Below are 27294 nucleotides of genomic sequence, written 5' to 3'. Positions count from 1 at the left end.
TTAACATCATTTTTACAAGAAAACTAGAATTTTCGCTGCACCTTGTCTTGACTAAAGATTTTCAAGCATTCGATACAAAGTTATTTGAAAACATGACAATAATAATTTACTATAACTTATCACGTTTATAGCTGTTTAACATTCTTTCTAAGAAAGAGTAAAATGTATTTCCCATATATTATCCCTAAAACAATTAACAGTTACAGCAGTGACAGGGTGTGCTAGGTAAAAGGATGAGTGATCTTTCATCAGTTATTTGTGTGTTTGATTTAGTTAAGGTTGATGGTTATTTGTTTTGTTTATTACTGAGCCGATAGAATGCTTAAAACAGCAACAGAAAAGATCTCAATAGGTTGGGAAACGTAGAGAAGGTTGTTCTATTAAAGAAGAACCTAATGATTCGATTAAGTTGATTAGAAAAAATTCCTGATGACGAAGAGTTATATAGAATATTAACTAATTGTTTGTTGGTTTTATTTTTATCTTTAATACTTATGATTTTATTTGTTTTTTTGAAATATTATTTATTGTATGTATTCTTTATTTATTGTTTTATATTTCTTTTTTAAATTTTCTATGTATTTTGTACAATTTATTACTATTTACATCATCAGGAATTTTTTACCGGTGAAATTATGGCCTCACTAAAAAAAGTGCTACAAATTCACTGCTGCACCTTAATAATCGTTTTATTGTTAAACACCCCGATTTGAAGTTGAGTGATCATAAGTATGTTAAAGCCACTCAACCTTATGATATGGATGACAACGAAAGAAGTTAAAACAGCTATAAACAAAATTAAAACGTTCAAAATTATGGCTGGCCATTATTTTTTCCTTTATATTACATTTTCAAAACATCTTTATTCGAAACCCATAAACTTGCTGGGCGAGTCCAAACTAATTACGTTCCAACTGCCTTTAAAAAAGTTGCAACTGTTTAACTGACTACGCTCTCCATTTTGAACATTTAGGCTATGCAAATCATTAAATCATTTTCACTCTCAGGAAATATAAAATGAATCACTATTTCTAAGATTAATGGAATAAAGACCAATATGAATATACACAATGAACTATGTAATTATTACAAATCATGCAAAGCTATGTTTAACTAAGTATGAAGATTATCTGAACTATCCTTTTGATTTCGTATCTCAGTATAGGGTTAGGTTTGGAGACCCCACTAGTGCATGGGCAGCGGGTTATCCATGTAAAGAAAAGTATAAATTAATTGTTGTATTAAGGCGGTCTATGGGACATTGATGCCTCGGGCGTGTTCGTGTGGAGGCGTCATATCCAATCTTGTTCGCCCGCTTCGTGGTTCGGTCTGGTCAAGCCTGGTAGGTGTTGGAGACTGTACAACCAAAAGTGTTGGCGGGTGTGGTTGCTCTGGTTGAAGTGGTCCGAGACTGGGAGTCGAATTCTTCGTTCTGATGCGTGAGACGTGATGTGTGACGCGTTCTGGTAGAGATATTCTGGTTTGGCCGATGTACAGCATGTTGCATTCGATGCAGTCTATGGTCGGTGAATTAATTGTGTTGCGGATCGCGTGCATTTTGTTGTAACTGCGGCAAACGGTTGTTTCTCGGATGAGGGGACACGTGCCACATCTCGGTGTGTTGCATCTCTTGGTGCCTCGACGTCGGGTTGACGGACTTCTTTGAGTAGACCTGGAAATAGAAGAATCGGAAACAACGTAAGTATTTCGATTAAGATGCAAGGACGAGGGAGCTTGGTGAGGGGGTGGGTTTGAGCTGCAACAACGTTAGGTCAAGGAGACCTTGGAGACTCTTGTGCTTGGTGTAGGCAGTGACCGTGGTTACCCCTTGTCCGAGCGGCCGTAGCCAGTTCCGTGAATCTGGTTCGGATATTATGGGCTAGGGTTCGGTTGGCTCCGGAGTGAGGTAAGATAAGCTGTAGACGCCTTTTCGGGGGTTCGTTGGCCCGTTGTTGTTCTCGTCGATCTCGTTAGGGGTGGTGCCGAAGAGCTTGGCTTTTGGTGTGTCGCAGTTCGTGGTCTTTGTAGCCACGACCTCTGAGTACTTTCAGGACGGAGAATTTGACTTTTAACTATACCCTGGGTACCTGAAAATGTGTAATTGAGTTATTGATGCGAATCGGTTGGTTTGAAGTAGACTTTGGTGTCTATTATACCACTTGTCTCGAATCCCGGGCCTTTGAAAGTGGTCACGTCCAGGAAGTTGACGCTGGTTTCGCTGATTTCGAATTCGAGTTTGATGGATCAGCTTACTGTTTGTAGGACGTCTATGAATTCCATCAACGTTTCGCGGCCGTGTTCCCAAACCATGTAGATATCATCCATGAACTATAGCATTGGTTGGAGTTCGCTTCTGGACAGACCTTCTTTTTCCCATTTAGCTACAAAGATATTTGCATAAGAAGGAGCAAAACGCTTACCTATTGCGGTACCTTTTACCTGTAGATATGTATTTTCGTTGCAGTTGTTTTTCTTCAGGCTGATTTTGAGTAGTCTCTGCAGCTCGGCATCCAGGCGTCCCGGGTTCGGGTTATCTCGGAGAGCTTGTCGGATGCTGGTGATACCCTCTTCGTGGGGGATGTTGGTATATAGCGAATCCATATCCATGGTGATGAGTTACGCATCAGCGCTAAATTTTTTATCGGCCAAAATATCCAAAAAGCTTTGACGTACAACGTACGCTGACTCCGGGCGATTGGCTGCAAGAAGTAGTCGATCCATTCCGAAATTTCGTAGATTTCGGAACCGCAGTCGGAGACGATTGGTCTCCCCGGTGGTACGTGGACGGTTAGCGTCCACTTCTCGCATTCTTTGTGGATTGTGGGAAGATAGAACTGCCCTAATATCCTAATTATCTAAGATAATTTTGTAAACCCATGTTACCCATCAGACAGGTTTGAAAAAGGTAATATGCAAAACAATCCATACTCTACATATTTTATTGTCCTTGCTGCTCCTGAATAAGTGTTTATAAGATACGTGGCGCTGCTCCTGAATAAGTGTTTATAAGATACAAATTGTCTGTGCTGCTCCTGAATAAGTGTTTATAAGATATGCATTGTCTCTGCTGCTCCTGAATAAGTGTTTAAAGATACGCATTGTCTCTGCTGCTGCTGCTGCTGCTGCTGCTGCTGCTGCTGCTGCTGCTGCTGCTGCTGCTGCTGCTGCTGCTGCTGCTGCTGCTGCTGCTGCTGCTGCCACCGCCGCTGCTGCTTGGATATCTATATTACAAGGTTAACTTTTTTTCTGCCTATTTTAATACATCTAGATTTTGGATATCTATATTACAAGGTTTATTCTTTTTCTTGCCTATTTTATTACATCGAGATTTTGGATATCTATATTACAAGGTTAACTTTTTTTCTGCCTATTTTAATACATCTAGATTTTGGATATCTATATTACAAGGTTCATTCTTTTTCTTGCCTATTTTATTACATTTGAGATTTTGGATATCTATATTACAAGGTTAATTTTTTTTCTGCCTATTCTATTACATCGAGATTTTGGATATCTATATTACAAGGTTTATTTTTTTTTCTGCCTATTCTATTACAACTAGATTTTGGATATCTATATTACAAGGTTCACTTTTTTTCTGTCTATTTCATTACATCGAGATTTTGGAAATCTATATTACAAGGTTAATTTTTTTTTCTGCCTATTTTATTACATCGAGATTTTGGATATCTATATTACAAGGTTTATTTTTTTTCTGCCTATTCTATTACAACTAGATTTTGGATATCTATATTACAAGGTTAACTTTTTTCTGTCTATTTTATTACATCGAGATTTTGGAAATCTATATTACAAGGTTAATTTTTTTTTCTGCCTATTTTATTACATCGAGATTTTGGATATCTATATTACAAGGTTAATTTTTTTTTCCTGCCTATTCTATTACATCGAGATTTTGGATATCTATATTACAAGGTTTATTTTTTTTCTGCCTATTCTATTACATCGAGATTTTGGATATCTATATTACAAGGTTTATTTTTTTTCTGCCTATTCTATTACATCGAGATTTTGGATATCTATATTACAAGGTTTATTCTTTTTCTTGCCTATTTTATTACATCTAGATTTTGGATATCTATATTACAAGGTTAATTTTTTTTTCTGCCTATTTTATTACATCGAGATTTTGGATATCTATATTACAAGGTTTATTCTTTTTCTTGCCTATTTTATTACATCTAGATTTTGGATATCTATATTACAAGGTTAACTTTTTTTCTGTCTATCTTATTACATCGAGATTTTGGAAATCTATATTACAAGGTTTATTTTTTTTTCTGCCTATTTTATTACATCGAGATTTTGGATAACTATATTACAAGGTTTATTTTTTTTCTGCTTATTCTATTACATCCAGATTTTAGATATCTATATTACAAGGTTAACTTTATTTTCTGCCTACTTTAGTAAATTGAGATTTTGGATATCTATATTACAAGGTTTTTTTCTGCCTATTTTATTACATCGAGATTTTGGATATCTATATTACAAGGTTTTTTTCTGCCTAGTTCATTACTTTGAGATTTTGGATATCTATATTACCAGGTTAACTTTTTTCTGCCTTTTTAATACATATAGATTTTGGATATCTATATTACAAGGTAAACTTTTTTTCTGCCTATTCTATTAAATCGAGATTTTGGATATCTATATTACAAGGTTGAAGATCATTTTGTACTTTTTATGACTAGTGGATAAGTATACATGTAGTAATTTAGCTGAAGAAAAGAGCAGAATCTTTTGAGCAGAAAATCCTTTTGAATATCACTGATTGTCTTCGGAAATTTTTGATGTTTTTCCTTCTTGGGTGCTAAACACCCAATGGCTTTTATTTAAACCCAGGCCCTTAAAATGGTGCGAACCTGCTAGTAATATTGGGCTATATACATTTTTATTGTCAGCTAAACCATATTCATATTATCAAATTAACTTCATCATCAATTAATTAATTTAAGAGATGTTTTCTAACCATAGATGGTGACATCCGTACCCAGTGAATGATATTCTAATCCATTTCAGTAATTCTAAATATTGCTCCTAATATATACAATGATCTGATAATCCTGATAATACAACTAAAGAGTGTGCTGCCAGCATTGAGCACACTGGTCCCACAAACAACATGGTTCTACAGGTTTAAGAAACCTTGAATCATTCCCACACCTTGACAAATCCAGAATTCTGCAAAGCCTTAACGATTCAATAAATACCTCGCACAAGACACACCCTATTCTTTAGATATCAACCAATATGAAATTATACAATTGTCTTATCAACCTCTACGGTTTAGATTTGAGCACTTTTACCTTATATGAAGATGCTGAATTAATCTTCATCTTAGATACCTAATCAATCAACTAATGTCCTAGCTAAAATTAAAATTATCTCTGACAATATTCTATATGGGGCTTCGAAATTCTACACAAAAAGAATTTCAGATCCGGTACAAATTTGGATTGATCACTATTTCAAACTGCTAATTTTGCATCAGAGCTTTTGATCTCTAGATTGACGAATCCAGAATTCCCCAAAACCTAACTGATTCAACAGATCCCACCACATGTGGCCCAGTTAGACGCAGACAACATTGCACGATATAGTCACCTCATCCACTGCGCCATTTTAAAAAATAATTTTCACTTATATTCATTATATTGAATTGATTTTTAATAATCTTCTAGATATCTAAGTGATCCAATAATTAATAATCATACTAGCTGCATTTTAATTGTCAGTTGAACAATATTAATATGGAGCCTGAAAATCTACACGAGTAGAATTTCAGATGTGGTGAATTCATCAATATTTGAATTCATCAGAACTTAAGATAAAATCACATTTTAGTAGTAAATTAGAAATTCCCATACCCGAATCGCTATATAATCTTTATTTCCCTTTTATAGTACACTGTGTATAAGGACCGAAACACCTTGTTATGACCGGACCTCCCTGGTGCGGTGCAAGACATGATGCTGGAATATAGTTTGAAGGAGAGGTGTTAATAAAAGAGAGCTATAAGCATGAGGAATAAGACCTAAGTTTAGGATATCCTGTCAGAATAAGGCTCTCAATCTGACATACACAGTGAAACTAAAATATCCCTCCTTCCAAATTCAGGAATGTATTTGTGCATGTACAGATTTGTTTTATCTCCCTCTGATCGGAAGTAAATCTGCGTTCAATGATTTTGGCAATATGTATCAAAACTAATACAGCTGTATGAAGACACAATAGGTTCACTTAGATACAGATAAATAAATGTGCTCAGATATACATGTATCAGCTACATTTTAAATGTCCATGGACTTGAATTAAAAATAATTTCACATAACAATTGAATTTACCTAAATTGTAGATATCTAAGTAATACGTTAATGAGTAATTCATCTTAGCTATATTCTAATTGTCAGTTAAACAATATTTATCATGCGCCACATGACACACAGTATGGCTTTTAGATATTAATTGAATCAGTTAGGTTTTGGTAAATTTTGGCAATATTGAAGAACATGGCCAGTTGTCGTAAGCATGGCAGTTGAAGATGCAAATACTGATAGATCAGTCGTTGAGACTGATTCACTTATAGATGTGCTCACATATACATATCAGCTCTATTTCAGTTGTCAGTTTAACGATATTCATAATATGGTCCTGTATTAAATATAAACAGTTTTTAATCTCACATAAAATATTCATCTTAATTGCGGATATCTTAACCATTTGTCCTAGCTATATAGCTAATTGTCAGTTTAACTATAATTATTATGCGTCACCCAAAACAAGACACAGAATACAGCTTACGGGAATGATTCGAATCAATTAAAGCTTTTGTTTATTCTAGATTTGTCAAAGCGATGAGACCAAATCACAGTTTCTAGAATGTATATAGGGCCCTGAAATAGCTACACCAGAAGAATTTCTTACCAAATATTAAAAGATATTGAATAATTGCTAATAATGTCTTGTTTCATGAGATTGACCACCGAAATACAAGAGTTGTGACTTGGTTGGGTCACGCTTCATTTGTTGCCGGTTGAACTTGGAGATCCGACCTAAAGAAGCATCGGTTAATATTATAACTTACATAGTGGATCTGTTCATCTTACTTAGTTTATTCGTGGTGGCAGATCCAAATTTCGTGTCTTCCACACAGTCTTCAGATGTTATTGGAACTTCCAAGGGTGCCATCGGATTCAGTCCCGGAGTCGCATTCTGTATGGTGCTATCACCAGACTTCTCACTGTCAGAGTTTGACTTCTGGCTTTTGAAATGACAAGGGAAAGAGAGCATATTATATATTAAGTCAAGATGTTTGTCAGACATAGACTGACCACTGCGGTTTGAGAAAGTTTCTATTATCTGATAAATATCCCTATCATTAGTAGTATTAACTATTATTGTGCCAGCTCCGTTCGTGTCAGGGTTAGTTAGGTACATATACAGCCAAACCATGTACCATGGTCTTTTGAGAACGGAATGTCTGTATTTTTTGCCTAAGAGCTAGTAAGAAATTAACACCAAAATACCACTAGCCCCTCCTAATGCCAGGCTTTTTTCTGATAATCAAACACCTGTATTTTGGAATTAGTAAAAATCAACCCCTGATATACCACTATTGCCCCAAGTAATAAGCTGAAATTAAATAGTACATAATTATTAATTAACAAGACAAAATTTGCAACTATATCTAACTTTGATAGTGGATGACAAGAAAGATGAAAGGCCAGGATGGGGGGTCTGAATCAGAAATACAAGCTACAGAGTTTACAATGTATTTGAAGTACACAAAAGATGTTCGAGATTACAGAGTTCACGAATACAATTATAGATGTTATCATCTGCTGCGACAAGAAAAACTGGGAAAGATTTTGATGGAAGAGGAGAGAACCTTGGATGAAAAATCAATTTTCCAGAGTTTCACGGCTTTAAATGAAGTACAACCATATAGACGCTGGTAATACATAGTTTTTCGGCTTTACATCATATTTGATCTAACCTGAGAAAGAGAAAGAAGTCAGCACAGAACTTCTGGCTGATAACAGCAAAGTCCGAGTTCTCGTGGTTTCAACTGGCAGCGGCAGAGTAGGAGTTCTCAAACGAGGCCGCGTCCCAGCTAGTGATGGGGTGCTGATGACACAGGTGTTACTACGGAGGACCCGCAATCAGAGTAAGACGGGAAGCGACAAACATCTTCGGCTTGGGGGATATCCAATCTTCAAGCATCACCACCAAAAGACAACCGGCACCCAGATGAGGGAGAAAAACTGGGTGAACGGGGAACCCAATCAGCAAGATGCCAATGGGTAGCCTAAGGCGATGAAACCAGTCAATTCAGACTAGAATGGACCAAACTGGGGACCCAATTGAGCACACCACCTAAGACAACCGTCATCCAGATGGCAGAAGCCAACTGGGTGAACGGGGAACCCAATGGGTAGCCTTAGGCAATGAACCAGCAGATTCAGACTAGAACTGGGGACTTAAAGATTCAACAGCCCCCTTAGTCGAAGATTGCTACCGCCCCCATCTTATTCTGATCGCAGGTCCCCGTAGTAACATCCGCATCATCAGCACTCTGCCAATAGCTGGGACGAGGCCACATTAGAGAACTCCAACTCTGTCGCTACCAGTTGAAACCCTGAGATTGAGAGGGCGGGGGCGAGGGACGAATGAAATGAAAGAAAAAAAAATATGAAAAAACAAAAATAATATAGAAAAATAATGAAAAAAATAAGATATAAAATATACCACACATTCATACGACACATGTAAACTCCATTCACTCCTCTTGCACACACCGCGCACACAACTCCATCCACCGCACACATAACTCCATCCACCGGCGCCACGCCACCACTCCGAAAAACACCGCGCCATAAAACCGCCAGGAAACACAGCAAAAGCTGAAGAGCTCGAGAGAACGCCATCTGATCGTGTCAAAGACTAGTACTCGTTTGAACGATTGTGGAGAAATTCCACAATCTACAGTATCAAATGCAAACATAAATGTAGATATTTTATTGATCGGATTTGATTTTCAGTCCACGTCAGTTGAAAACCCGTTTTGATCGATATTGTATAGTTTATTTTAAATACGAGGGTTACCAAATTAGATGAAGACCTAGGGTTATTGACTAATATCTAATTGTGAGGGTCAGAAAAAGGATCGCGGATGAATTCCTGCTCGCATGCCACAGCTCTGTCAAATCCCAATCGTCTAGTGCTGCCCCTAAATACTGTGGCGAATACATAAACTAATTGATTAATAAATATACTGCACCGGTGCCTGGATTGTACATGTAGACCACCGTACACTTATCTTGCTTAGTTTACGTCGTTCGTGTCTTGGTATCCTACTAAGACAATAAATCCTATTGGATCCATTGTCAGCGGTAGAGCGAGAAGTTTAACTAAATGATAACGATCCGAACAGTAAAGATTGTTCTATTTTAACTAAAAATAACTTTCTCCACGTCAAAGTTAATAGTTTATAAAATTCAAAATACAAAGTATGTTCAAATTCAGATTCCACAAACAACAACTCATTGGTCCACTGAGGAATAGCAACGAAACAATCTTTGGGTAATAAATGTTAGAAATAATTGGGTTCTCCTCAGGAGTTAATTGTTACCGTACCAGTATGGAAAATTAAGTAAAGCAAAGGAAGGTGGGCTGCTGTGTAGGCTTAAAATATCCTACTGCAAAAGCCTTGACGAGAAAGGAAGAATTAGCAACATAAAATCGAAAAGGAAAATATCGAAAGTGCAGGATGGCAGGATATCAAAATTACTTTATTTTTAACCACTAAGACCGATGCGTGAAGTAGCTTGGGCTTGAAGCTCCACATCATGAGGGCAGATCACGGCAAATATTTTCGAATTTCTATTGCTAGACCTTTGGTCGAATAAGGGAGTACATGTATAACATATCAGGGAATGTCTAGAAGTTCAAATGACACTGCGTAGATTTGTTCACGTCAAGAATCATATATCAAACTCAAACAGTACCATACAAATGAGCACCTGAAGTCTACATCAAGGGTAGTGTGCCATTTTATCAGAATCTTGGGTTGAAATTCTTTGAGGGAGCGATAGGCAAATACATGTAATAAAAAAACATGTTTTTGAATGTATGAATATTAGTTTCCATAATATTGAAAGTAGCTATTGAGAGTTTTTACATTATTTCTCATTAAAAAACCAAAACGACCCTGAAAATATAGTTCATTCTGCAAGGAGAAGGAGGTTGGTTGGCAAAATTAGGTGGAAATTATTGGAGATTTGGCGGTCGAAGGTATGGAATCACATTATGTTTCATTCAGAAGCCGTATGTCGTAATACATTGACGCTATTTGTGCTGATTTCACATGGTCACAGTCGAATGATCGTGGGTGGGTATTATCTCAGGGAATTCACTATACACCAGTTCAATTGAGTCCATTCATGCTCAAGTTACACACAAACTAAGTCCCGCACTATTATACCAGCCCTACTAGATATCGTATGTGCTATATGTTGTTTCATTAGAAAGCCTTCACTGTTTATTTTGAAAAATAATCATGCATGAAAGTTACGAAATATTCCCATACATTTCCTGCAAGTATTAGCGGAGTCTATCCAACGTATATTGGCGTAAAAGCGTAGAATGGGTTGAAACGATTTCGTGCAAACAAAAACTTAGTTCAATTCTCTATAAAATGTCTTTCAATTTGTGTTTCAATGATATATGTTTATGAGCCCTGGTTGTTATTTATTAAGATGGTTTTTGATGACTGTGGTCTTTCGTCTTAGACTGTTTTTTGGTCATTGTTCACGAGGAAAAAACGATTTTTCGGTGCCGTGTGCGTTGGGCTTTAGACTGACTTGTAAATCAGTGATGTCAACAGGTACTGTCTCCAGATCTTTATGACATTTAAAGTCTTTACTTTCGGATGTTATGAAATTTGACTTAAGTGGAACCGGCTTACGTATTTCACGGAACCAGATCGATAGTTCGTTTTATCTAGTTTGAAATCAATCAAATTGTCTTGACTTGGGACAAAATTCTTTATTTGTAATATCCGATGAATCGTTGTATCCGAGTTTGTAATAACGAGGTCGAGGTTTGTATCGTACCTGCCAAGTCCACCGCGGCCTTTTTTAAACTTTTCTTTCCTTAGCTAGAGAGTTTTTACGGGTCCACTACTCCAAGATTCGAAGTTAATTGGTTCCTGTGATCTTTCCCAAGTTTCCGATACACAAACCACCCAATTTGGTATTTGTCTATAATAAATCTAGTGTTGGACCGGGTTTCCTTGTTGAATGAATACTTCGGCCGAATACTTCTGGTTTTTTAGAATCAATTAACTTAATTTTGGTTGACAATAACTTCCGCATATTTAGGTTCGATTCCCAGAATGATTATTCTGTATTTTTTGCAATGTCAGTAAATCAACAAATCTAAGCATTCCCGATATAGAAGTATTTTTTTTCTAATATTGAAGGATGTGTGATGTTTAAAGCTTCAACATCAGCAAGCTGTGTTTAATGATTTGATGTGTGCATAGAATTAGATGGAGATCCTAATAATGATCAATCTATTTCAATTCAATTTATTCAGTAGGCCTAAAAAAAACTTAGTACTATTTCAACTCTGCTTGAGAGGACATTATTGGGAGGCCTAGATCAGTCAATAGGCGCTTTTACGAAATTGGATCTGATTCGGTTTAGCTAAATGCGATTCGATGTCGGAAAACCAAAGGATTAGTAGGCCCTAAATCGAATCGTTTTTCGTAAATGAGTCAAATCAATTTATAAATTTATTAAAGGTCGCAATTCGAAAGAAAATGGCCGTCAATGGTGACCGGCTTATTGATAGATGATCATCTGCAATGGATGTCTTAAGCCCGCGGTCGAAGAGGACGCCATGTTGGATTTCACTGACTGAATTGCCACTAACTTGCTCGCCGAGCAAGTTAGTTGATTTAATAAATCAATTTACTAAACTTCATCCACAAACGCGTTGATTTACCAAATCGGATTCACTAATGCGTGCCGTTTACGTGAAACTTAACTCGATTTACAAAGATTCAGTTTCTTAAATGCGCCTAATTAAACCGTTACGCCGACATTATTGGTATCGATACCAGATACTGTGCTAAAGAAAACAAACATTATGCCCACCTCACCCCATGCGGGCCATGGGTTGAGTAGATTGAACGAAGTGGATATTTAACCGTTCAACCCCTAGGTAGATAGGGTTAGGGTAAGATTAGGTGCTATATCTAGTATTATTGTATTGAATTGATTGGTTGGTGTAGGTAAGGTTTATATTTTATCAGCGAATGCTGTGGCACTTTTCAATTGAAAGTTATTTTAAGCCCATTGAGCAATCGTTCGACCACTTGAGTTTGTAGCTTCAATATATGACTAAAAATCTTGGATTTGATTTACTTTTTGTCCGTCCACCAAGCAAGATCAATAAGGCCTAATTCAAGGCCAAAAGGGAATCAAATTGACTTAAACAAGTACAAGAACGACTGTGAATTGATATAAAATAAGTAAACTAATACTAAGAAAAACATACTGTACACTATTTTCAAAAACCATAATGAATGAATGTTCGAATTCAGCAATCGGGTCAGGCTCTTTTAACTTAAGTTCCGGGCTGTTATTATTGATTAACTATATAATACTAATTACCCGTAAACTGCAGGAAAATAACCCTGCATCCGGCCGCCTTGTATTACATAGGAACCAATCGCGCTACTAAACTCTCAACATATATTTTGTAGAAAATTCCACAGGACAAATATAGTTCTAAGATGTCATCCACTTATAAGATATCAGTTATTAAGGAGGGATACTCATTTATGACGGAGACTGGTAAGAATAATTACCCGATGATTTTAAGCGTTTAGGTCAAACCAGAAAACAAAAGCGTACTATATGCAACTTTTTCTTTGAATAGGTTCCATGAGAGCTTGTGGGTCGGTAACCCTGGTCTACGGAAAGTTCAACGTGCTCGTTGATACAGGAGGCCCTTGGGATACAGAATCAATCATTGAAGGTAACCGCATGATCTGATGTCGATTGAGTAGTATCGGTCTCCGGCTGTTTTAAGTCAATCGAGATTCAAATCATTCAAAATCTTTAAAATCTCGTCTTTCTGAAACCAGTTCCACAGTTCTGGTCCCAGTTCCACAGTTGTGAGTTAGGGTTGACCCTGAGTTAAAGTCAGTTCATTCTCAATGAGTTAAATCTTAACTTACAACTGTAGAACTGGACTTTGACTCTGGAGTTAAACATTGAAAATGAACTAACTTCAACTCAGAGTTAACTCTAACTCACAACTGTGGAATCGGGACTCGAAGTACAGTCAAGCCCCGATATACCACCACCCCCGGGGCTTGAGTGTATTTCCGTGTTGTTTTTCAAAGGATTAAGAAAACATGGGTTAACACCCGACGAAATGCACTACGTTGTGGGAACACACGGTCACTCCGATCATATCGGTAACTTGAACTTGTTTAAGAAAGCGACGCAGATTGTTGGCTATGATATATGCCAGGGCGACAACTACCTGATGCACGATTTTAGACACCAGGTAAAGCAAAATATTGCATCGTTCGAAGGATTGTTTTTATGCAAGCCACTGCATTCGCAATACAGTTCATATGCCATGGCTCTTCGATTTGATTCTGATTTCAGGATATTCCGTTTGAAATCGATGATGATTTGGTGCAAGTGATTCCAACCCCGGGTCATACGGAAAGTTGTGTTAGCGTAGTTGTCAAAGATACCAACCTAGGAACGGTTGTTGTCGCCGGTGAGTATTTCATGTTGACCTTCAATTAGGAGGCTTTGAGTAATGAGATTGTCGTCTTTCAATCTTTCCAATGTCCGATAAAAGCTTCCGTAGGCTGAATTGAATACCAGATGAGATGAACAATCCCATTCTGGAAACAACGACGTGATACCAATAAAGGCGCAGTGGCCGAGTGGGTTTAAGCAGCCTGTCACTGGTCTCGTCAATCCAGGGTTTATGGGTTCAAACCCTGGTGGCGACAGAGTTTCTTGGTCGAAGGTTCTTCTCTGGTCTCTCCCCCATTGGGAAAAAGAAAAATTCGAACCCGCTTATAATGCCCTGTGTGGCGCTTAGCGGGTTGAGGGTGTTAAAAAAAAACCAATAGACCAATAAGCCATCTGAGCCTTGAATAACTCTGCTAGTATCAATATCATTAACAATGCTTCAAACTCTAGACTAGATATGTGACTGTGTAACCATTACACACATCTAGTCAGAGTTAATTGACGCTTTAACGTTGTAACAGTTTCTCTGAACGTTTTTATAGGGGATTTATTCGAGAAAAAGGAAGATCTAGAAGAACCAGAGCTCTGGCAGTCTAGCAGCACAAACCCTGATCTCCAGTTACAGAATCGCATCGAAATCCTCAGAATGGCAGACGTTATCGTTCCCGGTCACGGTCCTATGTTTCAAGTACCCGATGCCCACAAACGAAGCTCCTCGTTCGTCATGTACGCAGATCAAGATGAACTGATTTAATTTATCATAAACATTATAAGCTCTGGTATTAAATCATACGCTTAAATGTATCTCATCACTGCTGAACGCTTGATTCTCTCGTGTTATACGCGGAGAATGGTGTATCATTTTGGCTCCATATTCTTGCGTCATTTTACACTGCTTTTTCATCGATACTTCGTTTATTCAACGTGTATCTAAATATCCTAGTCTACAGACAAATGTTAGTTTGAAGTCAGAAAATGTGTTGCTGAAGTCGCTACAATATCTCGGTGATAATGATATTATGTTGTCCTAGCTTTGATAGCTTAAACTTTATATTTGATATCTACTACCGTTACGACCTAGAATCTTGACTTACTCATGATTCGTAAAGCAATAAGGAATCTTCAGTTAACAGCCAGCAGCTTGTACTCCTTGAGGTTATTGTTATAAGAAAATGTAAACTCGACGTTTGTCAAATGAATTGTTACAGTTGGGCTAGCTAAGCCTAGAAGTGATTGAAATGAATTAAAATTCATATGATAAAGAAAACCGATGTGTTCTTCACTTGTATATGTCTCTTGCTCATCTAACTCGGGGGTTATTTCATGGTTTCATTTAACCACAGAAGCTTTGACGGAATGATGGCGAAATAGCCTCCTGGGCCGAGTTTCATAGACGTGGAAGCAAAATAATCCCTGGGAACATTTTGAAATTTGTCAGTTATAACCATGATTTCTCATTGTTTCTATGGTGGCTGTCACCCAGTTTGAGGATTTACCCCTAGGGATAACTGATACTCAGTCTATGAAACTGGGTCCTGGTCTGCGACTCCTGTCATCACAGGCAATCGGAATATGTGATTGGAGATTAAGAACGCTGGTGGAGGGTGAAGGAAGTAAGGAATCATTTATTTATTACGTACGCATTAGGGGAGGGCCAAAAGTTTACATACTGTAATGCTTATTGTATATGACAAAATGGCCGTTTTTGCTTACAGGGACGAGGGAGGGTTAAAAAATTCAATTCTTTTGTATACCGGTACGTAATAAATGAATAATCCCTAAGTAAGACCAAATAAGATCAAAATGATGAAGCGGGATTGACTGTTACTTGCTGCTTCCTTTCCTTAGTCTTCATAATACAATTCCTTGTCTAAATATATTAGGTCATAGTCCTTCCATTTATAAATCTACAACACTAGGTATTATTCATCAAAACTTTTTATTTATAAAAATGGGTATAAGAATTAAGAATAAATGCACTTTCTCATATACATAGTTAAGTTCATAGTCTCCTACGTGTTTATACGAAAACTAATTTCGATTTTGCCTGATTGACTTGCCAAACGTTCAACTCTTCATATTCCTCTATACATTCCTGAACCTGATCCGGTTTATAGCCTTTACTAATACAGCGTTCCACGATGTCGACCATCTTCAACGTGCGATTACCGGTGAGTGGTGCCATCTCGCGAATCGTGCCGAATATCTGGTCGGTGATGTTATGTACCCTAGAAAATAGAATTATTCATTTAATTCAAAATATCAAACGATGTTTCCACCACAAGTCACACATCTTCATGCCTTTGCTTCTCATCAAATTCAAAAGAGTCAAGTTAAAGAGTATGGCAGCATATCGGAGGTTAATTTTTGACAAGTTCTAAGTCAAAATTCAGATGTTTCATTCCAGAACAACATAGCATTAGGCGGGTACAGTGGGTTATTGAGAGGCTGTATATTGGGGTTGTAAGTATTGACAATGGCACAATTTACGTGATCTATTTCGATCTAGTAGGAAGGAGACAATCTAAATATTACAGCAAACAATGATTGAAGCATGTCGACTAATACCGTACATTACAATAAGAAGGTAATAATAAGGGTGACGGCTGAAATACAACCTGGTCTACTTGTCAATGTATCTTCGCCCAAATCATTTTCCAATTGAAAATCATCATTCGGCGCCCATTTCCAATCTGATCCATTGACAGAATCATATCCGTAATTTTAGCTTTACTTTTCCAGGGGCTTTCTTTGGCAAAATTCAAGTTGCTAAAAGCCAACCACCCTGTATACTCATCTGTTTGCAAGCTTGAATACATACCTCGTAACTTGATCATTTGTATTGAGCGAGTCTTTCGACATTTCTATTAACCTCATCGCTTCGTTGACGTCTTCTCTTTCCACTCGATCGGATAATCTCAAACGAGCCTTAAACGATACATACATAACACATACAGCGAGAATAGAACATAAAACATCAAGTTTATTTGTAGATTACCGAAATATATCACAGGGTCCCTACGGATCAGTCATTCCTGGATATGAGTAGGAATTTCGAGGAAGCGTCTGCATAACTTTCATATCCCAATTATTGTAGACTCCTCCTAAATCAGTACCGTTTATCTCTTATAAAATTTATAATTTGGTGATTGTGTCAGAAAATGTTTATCCTAAACGCTACCTGTTTCTAGTTAGGTAACTGCCTAATTGGATGAAAAATAAATTCAGGTCCCAACTACAATTTAGAGGTTGTTTACTGTCCAACAACAAACTACACAGAAATTCAGGAGTTTCAAGCATTTTCAGTTTAGAAGCTGTTTTTAAGGAGTCATAGGGACCCTGTTACATGTTTCACGACCAACGTTCCCTAAATCAATAGATGAAAATTTTCACCTATAGAGTACTGAAAATACATGTACGTACCAGCGCAGTAGATAATCGAAGGATTCCGAGTAATGTCCTCGCCGAGGTGAACGTCATTTCTTTACTATTACGAGCCTCTTTCCTCATCTCGACGTAAGCTCCCGTTATGAAATCGGTCAATACTTCCGGAATGACCGGCTGTTTAGTCTTACACAAAGCGATGTAACGCCTGCAAATATCACAGATTTTCAGGTTCGAGTTATTTGCTTTTCACATATTCTAAATCATTGACGCAAACGTGTAATTTCTGAATACCCTGAGAAGGTACCTGCGTACTGGTCAATTAAACCAAGAAAGGGTCTGCTTATAAACTTAGCCATTTCGCTGCGGCAAGCGCATTGCCGAGTGCGTACTGCACTTTTCGAAAAAAATTCTAAATTTTCAATTGAATTCCATACACAAATTGTCTCTTATGCGTTTCTTAACTGTTTGTTCTGTGCAGGTTAAAGCTCAAAATCAGGCACATGACGTTAACAAGCATCATAAGCAGTGAAATGGCTAGTCAATATTAAAATCTACATTTGACGCGTACCTCATAAGTTTCATATCGAGTGGTTTGAACTGTGCCGGTGGTTGTATGTTATGTTGATGAACGTAGGTAATGTGTTGAGCTAATCGCAAGTCGTTCTCTCGATCCGGTTTATCCTGCATCAGCCATAACAGATCGAAACGCGACAATAACGCGGCCGGTAACTGGATGTTCTGTTCGATCGTTTTCTTCGGGTTGTAACGACCGTACGCCGGGTTGGCGGCGGCGAGTATCGAGACTCGCGCGTTCAAACTCGTCATTATACCAGCCTGTGAATAAACGTTCAAGCTGTGAGACAATGATCTGCTGCTGCAGATTTAGTAACTCCCCAAGTTTTTACCAAATATTTCATTAGTGATTTTTCAATTTTTCCCGGACCTTCGTAAAAATGAACAGCTACCGGTTATCATCGTACAGTGGAACCTCTTTGCCTTATTAGTCAACATTTTATTGGTTACTGGTTGATTAAGGTGATTTTCAAGAGAAATTGAAGAAAGTTGCCCTTGGCAAATACTTAAGGTGAAATGTAAATGAATTTCCAAAATATTTCCCAAATTGGAGGAAACTGTCTGGAAATATTAAATTCAAAATGTGCAAGTTTTTCCCAATTTCCCGGTACTGCAGGTACCATGTACCGGTAACACGCAATTCACAGCACTGACCTTCGCAATAGAAATAGTTTGCTGTTCCATAACTTCATGAATTGCCGTACGATCACCGTCCATCATTTTATCAAACTCATCGATGCAACAAACACCTCCGTCTGCTAATACTAGAGCACCGCCTTCGAGCATCATTTCACCGGTGAGCGGATCTTTCATCACCGCAGCAGTCAAACCGACACCCGACGATCCACGACCGGTTGTGTACTGGCTACGCTGCGCCAAACGATCGATGTAACCCAACAACTGAGATTTCGCAACACCCGGGTCACCCATCAGGCAAATGTTTATATTCCCTAAAGTAGATAAGAAGAGATAATACAGCTTCGTATAGGAGCAGCAAACTAAAATTTGAAGGGTATCAGCGTCGAGTGTGATCACAGAAATTGGAGGGGTGTTTCAGATCAACAATGAAATTCAAAGAAACTTTTCCTAAACAGGTGGATAAAATTAAGCGTTGATTTACGCTTTTTTTTTCATTGAAGAGGTTTGACTCCTGAAATTGGAATGGTGACTTCAATTCGAAAAGAGTGTATTGGGCCAGATGCTGCAGATACGAACACTGGAGGGCAGTCTGTGGATGCTGTATATTTACCCCTGATTTTCATGCCATTCGGAGATTTATCGACGCCTCCGACGAGAAGTAACAACAACGCTTTCTTCACGTCCTCTAAACCGTAAATCTCAGGTGCAATACTACATGCTAACTTCTCGTAGAAATCCTCCTCTGAAAAACATAATCAATTTTTAGAATTTCATCAAATGATGGGCAATAAGTGATTCGAGTTATATTGTCATATTCGATAAGAAATATTCACAAGTTTTGATTTAGTTCTCACCAGCGACTTGCTTGATTTCCTCAGCGGTCAATTCAGCGGCGCCGATTTCATCATCCTCAGTTTTATTCATCAACGACAATTTCTGAGAACAAAAAATAAAACCTACCAAGGTTAATACGTTATGTACCAGCTAAAAATTGAAGCAATTCAGTGAAAATGATGATAACACTAACGTGAGCTTCGAGGTATGTTTCGGAAAGAAGGCCTTGTACGATTTGTCGGAATCCAGATCTCATCATCGGTAGAAATATCTGAATAATTTACATCAAGCTGAAATAACTACAGTTCATCGCTATAAACTGTTTGAAGCCAACAGTTCGACCTTAAAAAGATTCACTGACACTTCTGCGAGAGTCGGCATTAGTTTGATCTAATTGTTTGAAAAAAGGATACGCCTGAAATGCTGACGTGATCTCCAGGTTGAACCTGACGCGTGTTTTCGCCGCGGCAAAATATAGTCATACTTCGCGGTATGTTACCCACGGGTACCTGGTCACTCTGCAAAAGAAAATAATTAGATGAAAATAAAAAAAGTACGTGCACCTGAACACAAAATTTTACTGGTCTTAAGCCTCCCCCATGCATACATACTGAATAGTACTTACATGCTCTTGTATTTTGATTTCCTGGAACTTCAAGAATTTGGATCCTCGAGTTTGTAAATAAAGACGACCGCCGGATTTGTTGGTCGTACATTCCTGACTGGGACACATCAACAACGGCATAAACGACGGTGCATTTATCTGAAAATGATCAACAATGAGTATAATTAAAGTTAAGTTAAGTTTAATTAGCTCATTGCACAGAGCAGAACATTCAATACAATATATTCATAGAAAGAAAAAAGAAAACAAAACAGAAACAGAAAAGGAAAAATCACACAAAAAGGAAAAAAACAATGTATCATCTGGTATCAATATCTGCTGTCTAGACCCTGCCACCCCCTCATTCAAGGCAATGGACTTACCGGTTGATAGGTTTCAGCACCACACTGATCACACGTATACGTCGCGACTACCATCATCGGTTTCACCTCCGTAGCCCTAGTTACGATACCCTTTACACTGACCAGTTTACCAATACTATCAGCTTTCACTTGTCTAATAGCCATGTGTTTTGAAGTTGAAGGCGCCTTGAAATACACTTCGCTGCAAATTACATAAATCCATTTTTTAACTCATGTAATGCATTAATGGGAGACATCATCTTTTTTAAAGGGAAATGGCCAGGGTCCAGTTCCACAGTTCTGAGTTAAGATTTGACTCAAGAGTTAACTCATTGATAATGAACTAACTTTAACTCAGAGTTAACTCTTACTCACAACTGTGGAACTGGGGCCAGGATTCTTACAGATAAGGATTGTAAAAATCCCTGATTTTATAAGATATATTCTGACCTCAGTTCTGTTCTTGAGACTCAGAATTCCGATTTTAAATCTGGAATTCCCTGATTTCCTGTAAGAATCCTGCTTTACTATTTCAATAGTTTAAAAGATACTTACAATCTGCGCATGAGTTCTGGTGGATACTGGTTCATCGGGTCACGTGTCACTTCTCCTTGACCTTGAGGATGATTGCGCTGTTCCATTAGCAGACGATGTTCGATGTAAACATCAAGCGCATCTTTATTAATCGGCTGTAAATATCACAAAATGGAATCAGTATATCCTCTGCGATCGACAGATTGTGCAGCATACCTGCGAGTATATTCGTAGTGGCAATTGGGGGCGCCACTATATTATCAAGCTGAATGTGTTCAATCAACTTTTCTCATACCATAATACAACTCAGATTAATCCAATGACTCGCTTGACAATATTTGGCGGCCAAAAAATTCATTGACATAAGCGCAATACCTCGTGGTCTTTATAGTCCGGTAACATATCTTGAATAACTTCCGAAAATAGTTTTTCATATCTTCGAGAATTTTCGACCACCGACTCTCCTAAATCCGGGTCTTGTTCGCTCAAATCATCGACACCGATTTCGATGGCAACTTGTTCGCGGTGAGCTAATTTTATCTAAAATGAATGATGATCATGATATATAAACAAGATTCAACTTTTCTTTTTACCCCCTTCTCTTGCTACATTTTATACAACACATTAACCCTTTCAGTGCGTCTACACCGCAGTGCGGTGTATGAATCGGTGATGGATTTTGCTAGTACACCGCACTGCGGTGTATTGATGTAATTAGTAATTAGCTTTTATCTCTATTGAAAGATGGCAGCACCTGTTAAACATAGTGAAATATTAGTAACTAATGATACACTGCACCGCTGTGTAGACGCACTTTAGTGCTATTCCCATTATTCAACGCACTAGGGTGAATTTTTAAAATTTTAAAATTATCTCCAGCACTATAGGGTATTAATTAGTCAGCACTGAAAGGGTTAAACACCGTAGTTTTCAAGTTACACCACTCTCACTGAGCTGATCAGTGAATTGTGCTGAATATTGTAACACTGTTTAAGTGGAATTCATGATCATTGATTTTGGATTCCCTTTGTCCAACACTTGTTGATACATACCAGTTGTGCACTGTATTTGAAGTTTTTGCCTCCATCAGGTGAATCTTCATAAAATTCAGCCAGAAATGAACGAATTTTCTCTGTAATGTAAGAATAAGAAATAATGTAGTAATAAAAATAGGTCTGCATCTCCTACCCTGGTCCGGTCAATTTGTCCCTCTGCTGACAATAAACAGTAACAGTAACCATACTATACCCTATGCCCCCTCCTGTATTTTTGACAAGTCAAGAGCATAGGCCTTACTCAAGGGCAAGGCTGGCGTACTATACACTAACTTTTCACCTTTCCATTCCAGGCATGATTGGGTTGGATGGGATGGAAATAGGTGTTTACTAAGCTAGTAGGCTGACTAGAGAGGCTGAGGGTTTGGACTAGACTGGTACCTATCCTGTCTGCCTTTTGGGCCTGGGGCCACAGGGGTTTGGTGATGGGCTTGGATTTTATTTCCGGGTTGTTGATAATCTCGCGAGAATGGCGCTAAATATGAACTGCGAATAAATTCAAAATATCACGGAAATACCTTGTGTTTATATTGTTTATTTATCCGCTATAAAGTTTCGATAAACAATTGGTCGTTAAGAATCATTATCAGACGGTCGTCACGCTTCTATTTAAATCACAAGGGATGAAACGCCAGGCCTCCGCTGTACTTAAATTTTCAGCCAGAAAGTTGGGACAGTCACGTGACATTCTGATGACGTAATCGCATTTAAAACTTCAACACGAAAAGTTAAGATATTCACAGACCGATATCAATTGTCAGATTATGATTCATATGAAATAAATAACTTATAAAGAATAAATTATGATAAAATATATAATTCATAGTCAATAAATGCATTTGAATGTAAGTTATTCTCAAATATTTTTCGTATCATAGTTTCCATCTTATATGCTTCAGGTTCGCGTTCAGTCAAATAAGAAGCGTTTAGTCACGTGACTGTCCCAACTTTCTGGCTGGCACAACTCTGAAGGCGTTTCATCCCTTGTTATTTTATATAGCCGTCTGACGACCGTCTGATAATGATTCTTAACGACCAATTGTTTATCAGAACTTTATAGCGGATAAATAAACAATATTAACACTAGGTATTTCCGTGATATTTTGAATTTATTCGCAGTTCATATTTAGCGCCATTCTCGCGAGATAATCAACAATCCGGAAATAAAATCCAAGCCCATCGCCAAACCCCTGTGCCTGGGGCGGGCTGAATGAAGAAATAACTTGCCAAAAAAAAAAATTTAATATCTAAAAATATTCTTAACATGTTTAAGAATCATCAACTGGCCGACAATCAATTGAACATGAGGACTGAGTTTTAAGATAAATACCTACCTTTTTCGGCAATGTAATCTTTGGATGACATTTTCGCCGATGTGTCTAATTAATATATGGAAAAACAACAACACAAATCAGTTTTAGAATCCGGAAATGAATCTGGATAAACGCGCGAAATGTAGAGGGCGACACGAGACGGCGGGCTTGTTGCAATTCAATTCAACGTGTACTTTATTGTTCTCGTTTTTGCGAGCACCGTGCGGCGCCCTGGGAAAATAAACATCGTGTCTGATTCAGGCCATAGAAATATGGTGACAAATAATCTTTTCTTGTATATATATATACAGTTTCATATTAGTGACTGAAAAACAACCGTTCCCAGAATCGACGATAGGAATTAATTCTTAGTCAGCTGGCTATGAAGTGGGTTCTGCTATTTTGGGATCCAGTTAAGCCCCGGGCCGATTTATCGGCTAACGAGGGATTTTTTTTAAACCTTAAATATCGGTCCCAGGATCATGAAATATTTAATTCCTTCTCTCGATGACAGTATTTTTATTCGTGTTAATTCCGCGAAAGACAGTCTGATTGTCTGGCACACGTGGGTGGATCTAAATGAGATTTTTTTCGTTAGCATCAGTTTAGAAATAATTCAGATCCCTTAATTTAGATTTCGAATCGCTTTGAATAAATAGCTGCACGCATTGAATTACAGGGAATTCTTCTGAGCGATCTGCAATTTGTATAACGGTTAGTAATATTTCTGTATCAAATTTTTAAGATTTTCGTCACGAATTTGATTAGAGTAAAATCCCACAATAAATGAATGAATTGATAGCTAAAAAAGTTTATTCAAAATATTAGAAATATTTCGGGTCGCTGCTACCAACCTTAATCTTCAGACCGAATGGTAGCAACCACCCGAGATATTCATTCACATTGATTCTTTAAATCAGATCGTGATTTTGGATGCAAAAGCTTTCGTTTGTTTCTAAATTGTAAACACGTCGACACGAATTTCTTCATTCATTCATTCATTCATTCATTCATTCATTCATTCATTCATTCATTCATTCATTCATTCATTTAAATACTCCAACACACTCGCATTCGCGAGTATTTTTTTGGAGCGTGCGCGTCTGTGTTAGAAGAGAAAGAAAAAGAGTGTGCATGGAAAATCCGATTAATAATAATAATAATAATAATAAAAGAGATAATGTACATTTTAAAAACACTTAATAGGATTCTTTTTTACTTTACTGTTCGTTAATGTTTATTTCTTGCAGAATCACGATGAAGTATAACGTCACTTTGGTGGTCATTTTCATGCTTTGTTTAGCGGCTGTAATCGCCCAGCAGGGTAAGGCTCAAAATTTCCATTGGTTCATTTCCTCTCGAAAGGTTTTCGCAAGCAGAATATTGGCCCTTTAGGCCTCTAGGCCCGTTTAATTGGTGAAATTAAACTACCCGCGGGAACAATCCCGTCAGATAATTGTATAATGTAGTCACTTCCTAAATATTTCTGGTCATAAAATGACTATGTCTGGTATTCTTAGTTTGTATTTTCAAATGCTATTGAAAGATAGGGCAAATAGGTATCCAGTATAATCGATGCCTTTGACCAGGCAGTTACGGTCTGAGGAAGGCCACTTCCAAGATGGCGTTTATTTAGGGTTTTCTTCTGTTTAATACGATCAATGCGTGAGTTTCTTCGATCGTTCGTCGTCTGAAACTTAGGACAGGGTGGAAAATGCAGCGAGACAAGAGGATTTGCTACAGCGTATCGTAGTTTTATTTCCAACTTGGAACTCCAAGTGTTGTATGCTCGCTTATAGCTATGACATATATATGACATAATCTATATTTACAGTTCCAATTTACATGTATGACTCACAATTTGATGAGTGCAAAACTAAAAAAGGTTGTCGGGTGACGACGAGTTGTGGCATGTTTTTCACAGTGCGACATAAAAAGCAGTTTGAGCAAGACCGAGACAGTCGGGCAAAGACACAAAGACAATGAATGAGGTGTGACAGACATGGCTGATTATTTATGCCCGGGCAACATGTAGCAACATGAAGAAGAATCCAATACACTAGAGTAAATATTTGTAGTTCTGTGGCGAAGCTGCTTTAAAGACGATCTCAATATTTCGTTACACAATTCAGTCTCCGTCATCTCTGATCACTAAACAGCTTTTCAAATTACCCTGTATGATTGGAAACCCCTGACTGTCCGCTGTATGTTTACGAACAACATCCTGTATTTGAACTCGTGAATTTTCTGGTAATTCCGCTACGTTCCTTTGCGCCAGGAACGACAATAGCTCGTCGCCTATTTTCCGAATTTCTTCATCGCTTTTACTAATACAAGGTCGAGCCGGTTGAAGAGCGAGATGAACAGACAGTGATGCCGGGTCTGTTGAAAAGAAAACCGTCTTCGTCTTAGCCTTGGCTAGAATCCCCTCAATATCATATTCGCCAATGTAGTAATTAACGTGCGGAGGAATGCCACGATCAGGTTGTCCTAAGGAACGATGGATGTCTTCTGCTACCGTCGTTATCATGCTGTCAACGTCCATTACAACGAACGCGCGTCCATTTTTGTGGGTTAGTTGATACAGACCAAATTGCAACTCAGGAGCTGGATCGCGGAAATAATACAACACGTGTGAAAATATCAACAAATCGTAGAAATCATTTGGTAAAAAAGAAGCGGCGCTTTCTCTGGTAAACCGTTGCTGATAGAGTTTATACTCGAAGTTGTACTTACTAGCGAGTAAACTCATACGAGTCTGCAGTTCTATCATCATAACACTGTTCGGTTCGACGCAGTCCAAACAATCTACGTTTATTTCATCGCCAACTGAACTCATGGTATCTTCTAATAGATGCCCTTGACCTGCGCCAATCGCCAACACCCGTAATCCTCTGAGAGGGTCATCTCTAGGTATCTCAGTATTACATATACGGAGTGCCTCAGCCAACCTCTTGGGTCCAAAAATGACACGACTATGGAAATTTCGGAACGAGCGGTGGACGTTGCTGAATGTTAATTCATTCATGTTGCCAGCTCTAAATCTAGCTCTCTACAGAGAGTCGAGTTATTTTATGATAAGGTTCTATTGATTTTGATAAGAATTTGACCCATTGGATTTTTTTCAAACCGATAACTGCTCGAAGCAAAACAAATGAATTTACCTGATTTTTATGGTTTCATTTAACCCCACGTTGTTCGTTTACTATCAATCGTTTTCCTTCAGCGGTGTTTCGGATACGTCATCACCCATACATGGATTGGCGGAATGTTAAGTGACGTAAGAATACGTCACAATCCATGAATTCCAAGCCATGTGTGGAAAAGGGCCTGCACACATTACTTAAGAGAAAATAATAAAAAAGGGAGCGTTTATAGGTTTAAAAAAGCTTAGAGGTTTTTAGAGGTTTGAGAGAACAGAGCTCCAGAAAGAGATTGTGTATACAAAGAGACAATAAACGAATAGATAATCTAAGAAGTCGTTAAGGTTATATACTGGAGATTGTAAAAGTCAAGAACGAGGACTGAAGATCCAGCCTAAAGACAGATCCCTCACAACATCGCCGAGAGAATCATAACTACAACATAGAATACACGGACATGATACATTTTAATACATGATTATAATGAAAATACTTATAGAAGTGTGATTATGAAACGTCTAATTTTTCCTTTCGTTATAATATTGCGCATATTATAAAAAATGCTTCGTAATGAATCATATTGTGATGATGATTTCTAATTACAGAAGAAACCAATGACCAACGCCAAAAAAGGCTCGCGGCGACGGCAGCCTCAGCGGCCATCAGACTCGGTATGGATCTGTTGGGCAACATTTCCAATCACTATTACAACAACGAAGCGATGGTTTGTTACTGGAACGACTGGAAGGCGCGTGACGCTCGAGCGCATATCGAGAGAACGTTCAGAAAGTGTCGTTTCTCCCGAGCGAAACGAACGTGGGGAATCGTTAACGGAAGGTGGTACTGCACGATGAAACAGGCTGCGTGTAAGGCACTGGGTCATCGTCTAGACAAGTGAAATGAAAACGTCCAACGACATTCCGCACTGTCTTGCCAACGTGTTATCACTGTCAACAATCGTGACATTTACTGGAAGTGTCACGATTGATAAGAAATAAAGATATATAGATTCACGAAAATACACAGTGTTTTTTAG

The 27294-nt window shown here is 38.0% G+C and overlaps 3 protein-coding genes across 6 annotated transcripts; 2 read left to right on the top strand and 1 right to left on the bottom strand.

The window, feature by feature from the left end:
* The first annotated feature begins 11071 nt into the window (after window positions 1-11071).
* LOC141910819 (metallo-beta-lactamase domain-containing protein 1-like) lies at window positions 11072-15057 on the top strand. Of its 4 annotated transcripts, none has more exons than XM_074801651.1 (6): window positions 11072-11125; window positions 12797-12887; window positions 12973-13071; window positions 13442-13608; window positions 13713-13830; window positions 14357-15057. In XM_074801651.1, exons 1-6 carry the CDS (start codon window positions 11087-11089, stop codon window positions 14566-14568), a joined length of 726 nt encoding a protein of 241 aa, XP_074657752.1. In that variant the 5' UTR covers window positions 11072-11086; the 3' UTR covers window positions 14569-15057. The 4 variants fall into 4 exon arrangements, with proteins under 4 accessions (XP_074657752.1, XP_074657754.1, XP_074657755.1 ...); XM_074801653.1 differs by lacking the exon at window positions 11072-11125 and adding an exon at window positions 11411-11444; XM_074801654.1 differs by lacking the exon at window positions 11072-11125 and adding an exon at window positions 11425-11483.
* Window positions 15058-15746: 689 nt separating this feature from the next.
* LOC141910811 (DNA replication licensing factor mcm7-like) lies at window positions 15747-23252 on the bottom strand. Its single transcript, XM_074801640.1, has 15 exons — window positions 23137-23252; window positions 21800-21879; window positions 21123-21287; window positions 20769-20902; window positions 20235-20415; window positions 19873-20010; window positions 19661-19765; window positions 19441-19518; window positions 19268-19349; window positions 19024-19155; window positions 18429-18724; window positions 17770-18035; window positions 17238-17406; window positions 16636-16742; window positions 15747-16042 (listed from the first exon to the last, which is right to left on the bottom strand). Exons 1-15 carry the CDS (start codon window positions 23165-23167, stop codon window positions 15835-15837), a joined length of 2172 nt encoding a protein of 723 aa, XP_074657741.1. The 5' UTR covers window positions 23168-23252; the 3' UTR covers window positions 15747-15834.
* Window positions 23253-23748: 496 nt separating this feature from the next.
* LOC141911352 (uncharacterized) lies at window positions 23749-27261 on the top strand. Its single transcript, XM_074802354.1, has 3 exons — window positions 23749-23829; window positions 24366-24439; window positions 26864-27261. The coding sequence occupies exons 2-3, from the start codon at window positions 24373-24375 to the stop codon at window positions 27154-27156; spliced, it is 360 nt and encodes a 119-aa protein (XP_074658455.1). The 5' UTR covers window positions 23749-23829; window positions 24366-24372; the 3' UTR covers window positions 27157-27261.
* Window positions 27262-27294: the final 33 nt, after the last annotated feature.

Source organism: Tubulanus polymorphus, chromosome 9 (genome assembly GCF_964204645.1).
Source record: "Tubulanus polymorphus chromosome 9, tnTubPoly1.2, whole genome shotgun sequence".
Classification (NCBI taxonomy): domain Eukaryota; kingdom Metazoa; phylum Nemertea; class Palaeonemertea; order Tubulaniformes; family Tubulanidae; genus Tubulanus; species Tubulanus polymorphus.
This window is presented reverse-complemented; position numbering and strand designations above follow the sequence as displayed.

Bases quoted from the DNA above. Each gene is read 5' to 3' on its own strand.
- LOC141910811 (XM_074801640.1), bottom strand. From the start codon at position 23,167: ATGTCATCCAAAGATTACATTGCCGAAAAAG. The intron at 19,156-19,267 runs GTGAGAACTAAA...TATGTTTTTCAG, and splicing joins GGAAATCAAGCAAGTCGCTG to AGGAGGATTTCTACGAGAAG. The intron at 16,743-17,237 runs GTACGTACATGT...GTATCGTTTAAG, and splicing joins TTCGATTATCTACTGCGCTG to GCTCGTTTGAGATTATCCGA.
- LOC141911352 (XM_074802354.1), top strand. From the start codon at position 24,373: ATGAAGTATAACGTCACTTTGGTGGTCATTTTCATGCTTTGTTTAGCG. The intron at 24,440-26,863 runs GTAAGGCTCAAA...TTCTAATTACAG, and splicing joins GGCTGTAATCGCCCAGCAGG to AAGAAACCAATGACCAACGC.
- LOC141910819 (XM_074801651.1), top strand. From the start codon at position 11,087: ATGAATCGTTGTATCCGAGTTTGTAATAACGAGGTCGAG. The intron at 12,888-12,972 runs GTAAGAATAATT...TTCTTTGAATAG, and splicing joins CTCATTTATGACGGAGACTG to GTTCCATGAGAGCTTGTGGG. The intron at 13,072-13,441 runs GTAACCGCATGA...TGTTTTTCAAAG, and splicing joins TACAGAATCAATCATTGAAG to GATTAAGAAAACATGGGTTA.